This window comes from Eubalaena glacialis, chromosome 3, assembly GCF_028564815.1.
Source record: "Eubalaena glacialis isolate mEubGla1 chromosome 3, mEubGla1.1.hap2.+ XY, whole genome shotgun sequence".
Lineage (NCBI taxonomy): Eukaryota > Metazoa > Chordata > Mammalia > Artiodactyla > Balaenidae > Eubalaena > Eubalaena glacialis.
Window position 1 is genome coordinate 111269909 of NC_083718.1, and position 12992 is coordinate 111282900.

General features: G+C 40.5%; 1 protein-coding gene across 7 annotated transcripts in view; it reads right to left on the bottom strand.

Moving 5' to 3' along the window:
- Window positions 1-12992, bottom strand: part of SLC44A3 (solute carrier family 44 member 3) — a 91957-nt gene that overhangs the window by 30960 nt on the left and 48005 nt on the right. For 5 of the 7 annotated variants that reach the window (XM_061183845.1, XM_061183850.1, XM_061183844.1 and 2 more), the window contains exons 11-12: window positions 5979-6135; window positions 3422-3508 (exon numbers count right to left, since the gene is read on the bottom strand). In XM_061183845.1, the coding sequence (XP_061039828.1) occupies window positions 3422-3508; window positions 5979-6135 (244 nt within the window). Of the gene's footprint in view, window positions 1-2518; window positions 2625-3421; window positions 3509-5978; window positions 6136-12992 lie in introns of those variants that run through there. The other 2 variants (XM_061183849.1, XM_061183846.1) reach the window with 2 other exon arrangements.

Below are 12992 nucleotides of genomic sequence, written 5' to 3' on the forward strand. Positions count from 1 at the left end.
GAACTTCGCAGTGCTCATTCCAGCACATATTGTTCTTTAAACATCTCTTGCAAGTGCCTCATGATCTTCCTCATTCCCCACACTAGCTTGTCAGCTCCTGGAAGGCCTGGCTTGCTTTATATTGACTCTCTTTCACCACAGTCCCCTCCCCCATTACACCTGGCTCAAATGGCTTGAATACAGCATAAACAAATAGATGTTGGATAAATAAATGTGTGAGGTGTACACACACAATATTTTCAGCTATCTACACGTTTGGTATTTATGATGTAGAGCGACAAGTAATGAAAAATGATGAGATGTGGGATTTCATCCCCCACCCCGCAAGTGAATTACCATGTAGCCTTAGGCTGGGTGTCGACAAATGTGGCAACTGCCACCAGCCTCCCTCCCAGGACCAGTGAAGACGGATTAGGCTTTTAAGCAGCAATGCTGAAACACAGCCGGCTACTTGATCTTAAGTAAAGAAGAGCATCTGGGTTCTGTTGGTAACAAATGGATCTCATTCTCTTCTAGCATTTCCCAGTTCCTTCTGCACAAAACTAGCAAAATAAAAAATAAGCCTCAACTCTTATAAATCTGATTTCCAGAGAAAATCTTTTCCTAGCAACTCATTCCCGTGCCAGGAAATTTTTCAAGAGGCTAATCTAAATTCCTCTCACTTTGAGCTCACTTTCCTTTGTCTACTGCCAAATGAGATCAACAATAGCTTTGACTACCATTATACAACAATTATCTTTATTCTTACAAATCTTTATTTCACTCTGCTTTCCAGTAGTTGATTTAGACTAGAGGTGACCTTTCCCTCCCCGCCAATATTCACGTCACTTCTTTCTTTCTTCTCCATTCTTCCTTCTCTTCTTTCTCAATCTCCTAACCCTTAGGCCTCCCAGTGGTGCCCACATCAGCTGGCAGTGCCTAGTCCTGTAGGAGTCACCCCACGTTAAAGCTGCTCCGACAGCTGGTTTAGGCCCAGGCCTAGTGCACGGGCACCATGAACAGAATCCAGAAGACCTATCCCTGTTTGCAACACTGATTCACTATGAGCTGGATCCCCGAGGCTAGCTGAGCCTTTCTGTGATTCAGGGACAATCATTCCCACTGTAAATCTGTTATAAGGATTCCTCCCCTTTATAATGGTAATTATAGTGTGATTAATACTAACACTACTTAGGATCTTGGAAACATTTTGAACTCCCCAAAGAAAAGGTACTGGGCTAATATAAGGTGCTGAAACTTCAGAATGCAGCAAATACATCACTTAGGATAAGAGGGCAGAGAAAACAAACATGAACATGGTATGAGACAGTGGCTTTCAAACATGTTCAAGCAGCAGAGCCTGTCTTCAAATGAAACCTTCAGTGGAATCTCACTCCTAAACCAGATAAAAGTGGAGCTGCTCTGGTTGCAAGGCAGGGGTGGGTGGTGGTGGTGGTGCTGGTGGTGGTGGTGGTGGTGGTGGTGGTGCTGGTGCTGGTGCTGGTGGTGCTGGTGGTGGTGGTGGTGGTGGTGGTGCTGGTGGTGGTGGTGTTGGTGGTGGTATGGGCCCAGAACCCACCTTTCCTCCTCCTCACCCATTTCTTTCCCCTCCTGAAGTGGTGGTCCCTGCAGCACCCACAGGGAGCCCCTAGGCTTCCATGGGGCAGTGAACGAGGGACATGGAAAGAACCTGAATTTACATAATACAATGAGGGCACTGCAACTCAACCTTCAGTTCTTAAAGGGCCATGTGGCCAAAATATTAGTATATCAATGGTCCCACTGCTTTTGTCTTTTTCGTCTGTCTATATGTTTCTTAGCTTGATTTTCACGTACGTATATTTTATCACAGTACTTTTTTGTAATGCATCTCAAAATCTTTGTGGAATAAGTTGGTATCTGGATATGTGCACAGAGTTCTAGGAGAGAGAGACTGGCATATTACACTGTGACAAGACACTCATAGAGTTTGGCCTGACTTTGCTACAGGACCCACCATTCTGAAGGTGCTGTGGTATTTTACTGTGTTTTATACATGCTGGCTTGAAGTGATCCAAGTGAAAACTAAATACACTCTAAAATGTATTCCAAGATTCTTAAGAAGAGCCTTAAATATAGGGTTTTACTACAAGACGACTACAATCTCCCCTGAACAATGAAAGATATTCTTAATGCCACTTACAAGACATTAAACATAGATGGCCTAATTAGTCCCTTTACTTCTACTGGTATATTTATTAGGAAGAGGGGCAATAATAAGAAGTACTTTTCTAAGTGAGACAAAGTATAAAACAGCCTGCTGACTTATAAAAATAATGCTTTGTGTAAATTTTACTAAGGGTTATTAAAATTTCCTAAATTATCTACAGAAAAATAAAACATATATTTAAATTTCCATCAGTTTGAAAGACTCAGGAGAAAAAAAATCTGAAATTCAAACAATCACAATATGCAATTTTTCTGATTTTCAAAGGAGTATTTATAGCTTGAAAGGGAAAGGCTGGCAAAAATATATAAAAATTAGGGAGGCAATTCTTTTCCTATTTCAGGAAAATTATAGTTCTTGGAGAAGACATTGAAAATTAGCTCTCAGTTGATACACACGCCTTGTGTTAGAGTTTCTAAAGCCCCTCCTCTTTTTATTTCTGAAAAGAGAGACACATTTCTTTCAGAATTTGAAGAATGGCATTAATGACCTAAAGTTCTAAGGTAAAGGTCTGCAAACTACAGCTGAGGAGCCAGATTCATCAGACACAGAGTGCTTCCCTCTGGCCAGAGCTAAGAATAATTTTCACATTTTAAAAATAGCTGGAGGGCTTCCCTGGTGGCACAGTGGTTGAGAATCTGCCTGCTAGTGCAGGGGACACGGGTTCGAGCCCTGGTCTGGGAAGATCCCACATGCCGCAGAGCAACTGGGCCCGTGAGCCACAACTACTGAGCCTGCGCGTCCGGAGCCTGTGCTCCGCAACAAGAGAGGCCGCAATAGTGAGAGGCCCGCGCACCGCGATGAAGAGTGGCTCCACTTGCCGCAACTAGAGAAAGCCCTCGCACAGAAACGAAGACCCAACACAGCCATAAATAAATAAATAAATAAATAAAATTAAAGAAAAAAAGAAATAGTTACTTTAAAAAAAAAATAGCTGGAAAAATTCAAAAGAAGAATATTTCTTGACACATGAAAAATACAAAATTCAGATTTCAGTGCCCACAGGTAAAGTTTTACCGGAACACAGTCGGACCCATCCTGTTACATCTTGCCTATGGCTGTTTCTTGCTGCCGCAGCAGAGCTGAGTAGTCGTGACCCAAACTGAATGACCCAAAAGCTGAAAACTTTTACACAATCTGGCCTTTACAGAAAAATTGGCCAATCCCTGACCTAAGAGATGATGCCCACTGGCAGGCCCCTCCCTGTGTCCCTGGGGCACGTGGCAGGAGACATACCTGGTTGAAATGGCACAGGCATTTGTCAAGACACCGGAAGCAGCAGTAGCAGCAACGAGACACACAACTCGACCAGGCACCGTGCTGCTGGGGTCAGGTTAAGAATGAAAGGATCAGTGTCAGAAACAACACAGGAAAGAGGTAAGCAGGCAGTTTCTGTGAACATACCATGTTCCTACTTGGAGACCCACGTACCTGGGGAAGCACTGCAGCAGTTCTCACTCGGTAGAGAAGTTCTTCTATTCTGTATATGCTACTCCTACTACTAATTATTATCATTACTACTACTGATGAGCAAGGTTTCTCTCCTGTGGGCTTACCTGTTAGGACTGCTGTTGACTTCAGCAGAAAGGGAAATGGGTTAGTCCATATTTACTAGCAAAGGTGAACTAGACCTCCTGGTTCTAGTAAAAAAAAAAAAGAATCTCTCTTCCCTCTTCACCTTCCCCTAAGTGTCTTCAATTATAAACTCTGCTTTTTCAAACCAAAGTCTGTATTCATGAAAAATTCACATCCCTGAGACAATAAAACTAATGCACTGTAGATACTAGTTACGTGTCCACATAAAAAAAGAGTCAAGTTTAATTTTTTTGGAAATACATCCTATAGTGAGACTTTCAGGGCTAAATTTTTAGGAATAAATTAGTCCTTCGAAATATAACTTGAACTTGTGTATAACTCAGGAATGAATAATTTAACGAAACTTGTTGGGGGAAGGGGTGATTGAATGTGCCCAGACCCAGAGTGGAGGATCCCTGAAAACAATCCTGAAATAGTTCTCTTTGAGGACCCCAGGAATAACTCAGCCTTACATGGACATTTTCTTGTCCCAATGTTAATTCAATTGGATGAAATTTGACCTGGATACTTTTCAGCCTGGCCATGGTTGTAAATAAGCCACTTAATGTAAGAAGGGTCTCACAGTGGCCGTGTGAAATGTTTAAATTGTAGGTACAGTATGGGGCTGTCAGGTTGCTGAGGAAGACCATTTTTTTTTAACCTAAGAAAGGACACATTTCTCCAACAGTGACACCACTAAAAGGGAGTTTGGCCCCTTAGTCCTTATGGGATCTGGCGAGTGATAAATAACCTTTTAGACCTCTGCCAGAGAGGATGACCCACTAACTTCTCTTTCAGATTTATGGAGGCTGTTTCCCCAAAGAATTTCAGGTGTTTAGCTCTAGGGGAGATAGCTAGTCCCCTACTGCTCATTAATTTGTGAGTATCTATTACTAATGCATACATATACCTATAATACCTAAATATGAATATATTTAATATATATAAGCTATATGAATATATTTAAAATAAAAAAGCTGCTCTGTTCTTCAAGAAATCCTTCTCCCAAGTTTCCTAAGATTGAAGGATCAATTTCAAAATGCAAGAGCCGGAGTAGCTTGATTTGTCCTGGATGTGCAAATGCTTCTTCAAGTCACAGACATGTAGCTAAGCAGTACTTCAGCAGAAATACAAGAAAATACCCTCTGATCAGGGGCAACGGCTTAGCATGCATTTCAAGATGAGGAAGCTAGATAATTTTATGCGAAATTCAATCAATTGTTCCTAATTAATATACTAATCTTAAATCTTGATTACAGACTTAAATATCAACAATTCAGATTTCTGCTTAAAAGAGCAAACAAAAACAATTCTAAAGTATAATTATGAACCCACATGTAAAACTTCCCCAATTAACTAAGAGCACATACGTATACCCAAAAGGTTGGACTCAGGCACGTTTGAGAAACTCTGACCGAGTCACCAACGCTGAGGTGGGGATGGGGTGGAGATTAACATTGTGTGAGAACAGAAAAGTTGGGGAAAGTCCAACCTTCCCTTGTTTGGCAGGCCAGAAATACCATGAGAACAGCTGTTTTCCTGGTGTTTTGGTTTCCACTGCCATTCATAACCAAATGTGCATGGAAATAAAAACCAGGGAGGAGAAAAGCCCCCAGGCACAAAAGCCCCACAGTTTTCTGTCTTTTGAGCTGAGATTGAGGTCAGCTTGCCCATTTCTAACTATCAAGCACGTGCGTGCGCACACACACACACACACACACACACACACACACACACACACACACCCCAGCAACTCCCCAGGTCACCCTCCAGGAAACAGAAAAGGTGGGGAATATTTTAGCATTAAAACAGAAACAAACAAACATTATTCTTATCTTATAGTGTACTTTTCTTTCTTTAAAAAATAAAGCAGGATAAATGTCCGTAAAAACTTGCTTAAATTGCATCTTAAGAATTCCTCCCATTTGTTCAGCATTTAAATAAGAAGGAAAACCAGTAAACTCAGAGTTATGCCCTCTCCACCCCACCTCTGCCACCACATTGGAGAAAATCCAACAAACAAAGCTATGAACAAAACAGGGACAGGGACAAAAAGATTGCTGGGGGTGGGGGGATGGGACCTGAAGAACACTGGAGCTTTCTGAACGGCCACTGGCACAGGTCACATTCCTGTCCCGGGACCCAGTGTAGTTTTCCAGCGATTAACTTTTCTGTAACCCAAACACGGAGCGCACTCTGTTTTAGGGTGCTGCCTTACCTTCTCTTTCAGAGTGTTATAGATGTACATGAGAACGGCTCTTGGAATCCTCACCACAGTGATTAAAAATGACCCTTTGACAACTGTTCCCTGATGGTAGCAGAAAAGAATGGAGAGAGATGAAAGGATCGGGCGATCAGGAGGGTCATTTTTATTTCTGGGAACAGGAGAAAAAAAGACAGCATTTAAAAAACACTATTTAGAAAGAAACGAGAAACTTCTCTCTGGTTCCAATCATCTGTGGTACTAACAATTTAGAAAGCAGGGACGTCATCCGCATTTGGCAAAATTTTTACACTCCTTGGTAGCTAAGGTTAAATGATTTCTTGGACGAAGTTAATTCCTTTTGGTGGCGCTCAATGTTACAAACATGGAACAGAAAATTAAAAAAAAATACTGATGAGTTAAATAAGTTTTCCTCTTTACCACGCCTACCACCTCCACCAATCCATTAAATTGCGTATTGATCCCATTTTCATTTTCAGAAGTTTAATTATATAATAATCCCCAACGTTTAAATTATACACATGCATCTGTAAATATTGCCAGTATTAGCTCGGTGATTAAAATCACCACCAAATCACATGACCAGGATTGGCAGCCAGAGAGGAACCAGCTTACAGTGAAGGGAGGAAACGTTCTGGCTTTCACACAGCTCCAAGCTCCTGAAACCCAGCTGATTTCTACTCTGCTCTGAAAAGGTCACTTCACTGTGAATCATTTACGGGACTTGTCATGACACAGCTCTCAAGAATGCAAAAGTCAGTTTCACAGGCAGGAAAAAAAGTGAAAAAGAACAGAATGGGCATATCCCCTACTCAAACCTGTAAGATAAAACAAAGGAGGGAGGGCTGATGCAACCCCTCCCCCGACCCTCTGATGCCAGTTCTAGAAAATGAGGCCCTTTCCGAAAAGCTACTTCACTGATTCCAAGTGAAGCTTGCTTTCTTCATAATGGATTATTCTACAACTTGCTCTGGTTGCTAATAAGTCACTATGAATTAAGGTTTTGACAAGAATCTAGGTTTTGAGGGAGGAAAAGGAAATTGGCCAGAAATGTTTCAAGAGTTGGCAACAGCCGTATTTTGCTGTTACTTAAATCATCCAGGAAGGGATAGAGAATATGAAAGTAATATTGGGAGCAGAATAACTGCAATCCAGTTGTGCCACAAAAAGGGCGATGTGTGTTTCAACTCAATATTGTTGAAAATAGGAAATACCAGGGAAGCTATTGCTGATATGAATTCATTTAGATCTGATAAACTAGAAAAGTAGCACAGCCAGGAAAATCTGACACATTTTTTTTTCCCTTTCCTCATTCTTTTTTTTAAAAGGCAGAATGTTTACTTTCCCATTTAGGAGATTCATGTGCCTTAGAACATATTATGGTGCTCAAGAGGGGATGCAGGGAGAAGAGGGCAGCACCTGCTTTCCATCTGGTAGGGAAACAAAGGATTCACAGGCCATTGTGAACAGGGCCTTGGGGGCTGGTCCTCCAGGTACTGAAGTTTGGGGTTAGGCATCCGCTTTCTGAGGTTTTGCTGGGATGGGATTAACCATTTCAGGCAGAGGAGTGTCTGCATTGTCTGGACTGCCCTCATCCATGTTGCACCCCAGTGACGGCTCCAGCCCCTCCAGGGCTTGGCTGGAAGAAGATGTAGACATTCCAAAAGCTGAGTCACCACATGCGAGAGAAAACCTGAAAAGAAGGCCAGCTCACAGACCAGGCCAGCTTGTGGAGCCAGGAGTCACTCAATACCCGCCCTGAGAACTAAATGCCACCCTACAGGGAAAGGTCAATCAGTGGAGGGTCTTGGAGTCCCCACTTTCTCTCCCTAGACCTTTTTTCCATGTTCAAAGGTAACATCATCTTATCATCCCTCCTCCGCTATGCATGTGGCTGGGGCCTTCATCTCTGTTACCTTCACAACCAGCAAAAACTGCCTTCAGGAAGAGGCTCTGATTACACCTGGTGAAGCTTAAACTGAGACTTGACCATATTTTGAGAATTGGCGTTCGGGACTGCAATGCAGCGAGGGGTGTATTGGGCAGCTCAGTGATGGGCTTGTGAGGATGCTAGGGCTTCCCGTCAGGCCTACGCCTCTGTCTCTAGGGAGTACTGTGTGCTGAGCATCTTCCACCGGGTTCTGTGGGTGGTGGCAGTAGGAAGACCCTGGGCAGTGTGAGAGAGCAGGAGATTCGAGGATGCGCCCCACACGCCTAGCTCCCCTACTTTTAAACTTGTGGCTGCTGAGTGCTAAAGGTGCCTGGCCCTGTGCAGTGGAGCCAGGGCCCCAGGACATTGCATCAGCTCAAGTCACTGGGCAAAGCATTTAATGGTTCCATTCATCCAAGTCTGTAGCGCCTCTGAGTCATGGTACGTAAGTGCTGTTTTGCAACTACTATTTGCTTGGACAGTAGAGCATAAGTCGAATCCAGCGACTTCGGGGTCCTAGAGGCACGTTTTAGCTCCGGTTAGATCCAGCCTAGCGCTCACTGAGAACTCTTCAACAGTATGGAAAATGCATTTTGTGCTACGGCTCCTGGACAAGGACCAGGCTGCACAGGATGGATGGCCTCCAATGTCAATCTGGTCCTGAGAAAAGGAGCATGGTGTGTCCCTGCAGAGACCTTGTCCTTTCCTGATATTTCTTTCGGCAAAACTACTGCAAGATGGGATGGTGATGACTGTGGGGAAGCTGTGAGATTCATCTTTCCAGTCCCAAAGAAAATGGAAGCTCTTTGCTATGAAGAACAGGTCCTCGGCAGCTCTTGTCAGGGTTAGGAAACTCATCTGTCTCCTACCTAAATTCCTTAGGCTCCGCTGTGATTCCACTTCCTCACTTCCTCCTCAGCAAATCCAAAGCAGCTGGAAGCCATCTTTTGTACAGTTGCAAAGGATGAAGTCATGCCTCACGCGTCCCTTCTCCAAACTGAGCGGTGCTGGTTCCTTCCTATCACACCTCAGCCACATCTTTATGGCTCTCAGTTGACCCCTCTTCAAGCAAATGGTTGTAAAAGGGAAATTACACAGGTTGCCCATGTCCTGGTACTTGATGGTCTTTGTATGAACTCTTCAGCCCTCTTACTGCTTAAATGAATGACAGAGATGAATGCACTCTGGCTATATTTAATTCTCACCCTGCGTGCAGGCTAGAACATGAGATCAAAGAATTGTGAGCCCTGAGATAAGGAAAAACCTTGAGGTTTCAAAATTAGCACACGGTCAAAAAGAATGCAGAACTCTTTAATAAATGAAATAGTAGTGCTAAAAATAAATCAGCATGCATTTTATTTTGAATTAGTTTGTTTATTTTTATCAAATATATGAAATATCTTAAAAAGTCAAATAGTACTGCTAGGCGTAACAGGAAAAACAACAGTTTTCTTTCCCCACCACTAATTTTCTCTCCCTGGAGGTAATATTTTAACTGTTTCTTCTGGAACTCACCCTCACACTTCTAAATTACTTGTTCTTACTGCTATTTCTTGATTTTTTTTTTCAGCCTCAGAGACTGTCAACCGACTTCCCACCATGGAAGATGCAGGTTTCATTCTCCTACACAGCCTAAACTCCCCAACACACTCATTTTCCCACCCCTCTTCTTCTCAACATAATTACACTGAAGTTTTTAATGTTTTTTTCCCAGCTTTATTGAGATATAATTGACATATAACATTATGTAAGTCCAAGGTACACAATGTGTTGATTTGATCCACTTACATATTGAAAAGTGATTACCACCATAGCGTTAGCTAACACCTCCATCACCTCATATACTTAACTGTTTCTTTTTTGTGGTGTGAACATTTAAGATCTACTCTTTTAGCAACTTTCAAGTATATAATACAGTCTTATTAAGCATAATCACCATGCTGTACATTAGATCCCCAGAACTTATTCATCTTCTATCTAGAAGTTTGTACCCTTTAACCAGTTATCTCCCCTTTCCCCTACCCCCAGCCCCTGGTAACCACCATTCTACTCTGTTTCTGTGAGTTCAGCTTTTTTAGATTCCACATATAAGTGATATCATCCAGTAACTGTTTTTCTGTGAATTATATCACTTAGCATAATGCCCTCAAGGTCCATCCATGTTGCTGCAAATGGCAGGATTTCCTTCCTTCTCATGGCTGAATAATATTCCATTATATATATCACATCTTCTTTATCCACTCACCTTTCGATGGACACTTAGGTTGTTCCCATACCTTGGCTACTGTGAATAGTGCTGCAGTGAACATGGGAGTGAAGATATTTCTTCAAGATAATTTTTTTATTTCCTTTGGATATACACCCAAGAAGTGGGATTGCTGGATTGTATAGTAGTTCTGATTTTAATTTCTTGAGGAACCTCCATACTGTTATACTGTTTCCATAATTGCTGTACCAATTTATATGTCCACCAACAGTGCACAAGGGCTCCCTCTTTTCTACATCCTTGCCAACAGTTATCTCTTGTCCTTTTGATGATAGCCATTCTAACAGGTATAAGGTGATATCTCATTGTGGTTTTGATTTGCATTCCCTGATGATTAGTGATGTTGAGCACATTTTCATGTGCCTGTTGGTTATTTGTATGTCTTCTTTGGAAAAGAAGTTCAGTTCCTCTGCCCATTTTTTAACTGGATTTTTTTTTTTTTTTTACTATTGAGTTGTGTGAGTTCTTTATATATTTTGTTTTTTAACAGCTTATCAGACATACAATTTGCAAATATTTTCTCCCATTCCATAGGTTGCCCTTTCATTTTGTTGACTGGTTCTTTTACTGTGTAGAGATTTTTAGTTTGAGGTAGTCTCACTAATTTTTGCTGTTGTCGCTTGTGCTTTTGGTGTCATATTCAAAAAATCATTTCTAAGACTGATGTCAAGGAGCTTTTCCCTTATGTTTTCTTCTAGGAGTTATATGGTTTTAGTTCTTATGTTTTAAGTTTTTAAACCATTTTGAATTAACTTCTGTGAACAGTGTAATACAGGGGTTTAATTTTATTCTTCTTCATGGGGTTATCCAATTTTTCCAGAAACATTTATTGAAGATATTATCCTTTCCCCTTTCTGGGATCTCAGTTCTCTTCTATTGATCTATGGGTCTATTTTTATGCCAGTACCATACTGTTCATATAGTACCATACAATACTATAGCTTTGTTGTATAGTTTGAAATTGGGAAGTATGATGCCTCCAGGTGTGTTCTTCTTTCTCAGTATGGTTTTGGCTATTTGGGATCTTTTGTGATTCCATACAAATTTTAGGATTTTTTTTCTATTTCTGTGGAAAATATAATTGAAATTTTGATAGGGAATGTATTAAATCTATAGATGGCTTTGGGTAATATGGATATTTTAACAATATTAATTCTTCTGATCCATGAACACAGGATATATTTCCATTTGTTTGTGTCTTTCTTTCATCAGAGCCTTGTACTTTTCAGTAAACAGATCTTTCACCTCCTTAGTTAAATTTATTCCTAAATATTTTATTGTTTTTGATGCTATTGTGAATGGGATTGTTTTCTTTATTTCTTTTTCAGATATTTTGTTGTTAGAGTATAGAAATGCACCCATTTTTTGTATGCTGATTTTGTATCCTGAAACTTTACTGAATTCATTGATTTAAGTCTAACAGTTTTCTAATGAAGTCTTTAGGATTTTCTATATATAAGATCATATCATCTGCAAACAAAGGTAATTTTACTTCTTCTTTTCTGATTTAGATGCATTTTCCCCCCCTTTTTCTTGCCTGATTGCTCTGGCTAGGTCTTCCTGTACTATGTTGAATAGAAATGGTAAGAGTGGGCACTCTTGTCTTGTTTCTGATCTTAGAGAAAAAACTTTCAATCTTTCACCACTATGTTTTAGTTAATGTTTAGGGTTTACATTATCAGTACATATATAAAATAAAATCAGTACATAAAAACTAATACAACTAATTCAAACAGTGTATTCTGATTATATTTCCTTTTCTGTACAACTTTTGGTTTTTCCTTAAGTTAATAATGTTTCACATTTTTTATTTGCTTGGTTTTCCATGGACTTCACCAAATCCTTCACCAAAGTATAAATTTTTTCTCCACATGTTCAAACAACACATCTGATATTCTCTCAGCTTCCTTTTTATTTTTTCTTGGAGACATCCCTCCTGGAGCCCACTGCTCTCCAGCTCCTCCTTGGACTGGTTGTGCTCTATACCTGCTGACTAGCTACCCTCCTGGGGATTCCCTTCTTTTCTTCACTGTGTTGGAGCCCATTTCCTGAAACTCATGCTTTCCTCCCTGGCTTACTCATTAGTTTCAGTGGAGAAAGGATGTGGGGAGGAAATCTTTTGGGATGTTGTATGCCTGAACAGGACTTTATCCTCCTTTACTCTTGACTGATAGTATGAGTAGGTCTAGAATTCTAGGTTGGAAATAATCTTTCCTTAGAATTTTGACAGCCTTGTCCCACTGTCTCCCTGCTTCAGAGTTGTTGTTGAACATCAGATCTCATTCTAGTTTTTTTTTTTAAATTTAATTTTACTTTTTATTGAAGTACAGTTGATTTACAATATTAGTTTCAGGTGTACAACACAGTGATTCAATATTTTTAAAAATTATACTCCATTAAGGTTATTATAAAATATTGGCTGTATTCCCTGTGTTGTACAATATATCTTGTAACTTATTTATTTTATACATAGTAGTGTGTACCTCTTAATTCCCTATCCCTACCTTGACCCTCTCCACTTCCCTCTCCCAAATGGAAACCACTAGTTTGTTCTCTAAATCTGTAGGTCTGTTTCTGTTTTGTTATAGTCATTCATTTGTTTTATTTTTTAGATTCCACATGTAAGTGATAACATATAGTATTTGTCTTTCTCTAATTTATTTCACTAAGTATAATCCCCTCCAGGTCCACCCATGTTGTTTCAAAATAGCAAAATCTCATTCTTTTTTATGGCTAATATTCCATTGTATAAATATACCACATCTTCTTTATCCTTTCATCTACTGATGGACACTTAGGTAGCTTCAATATC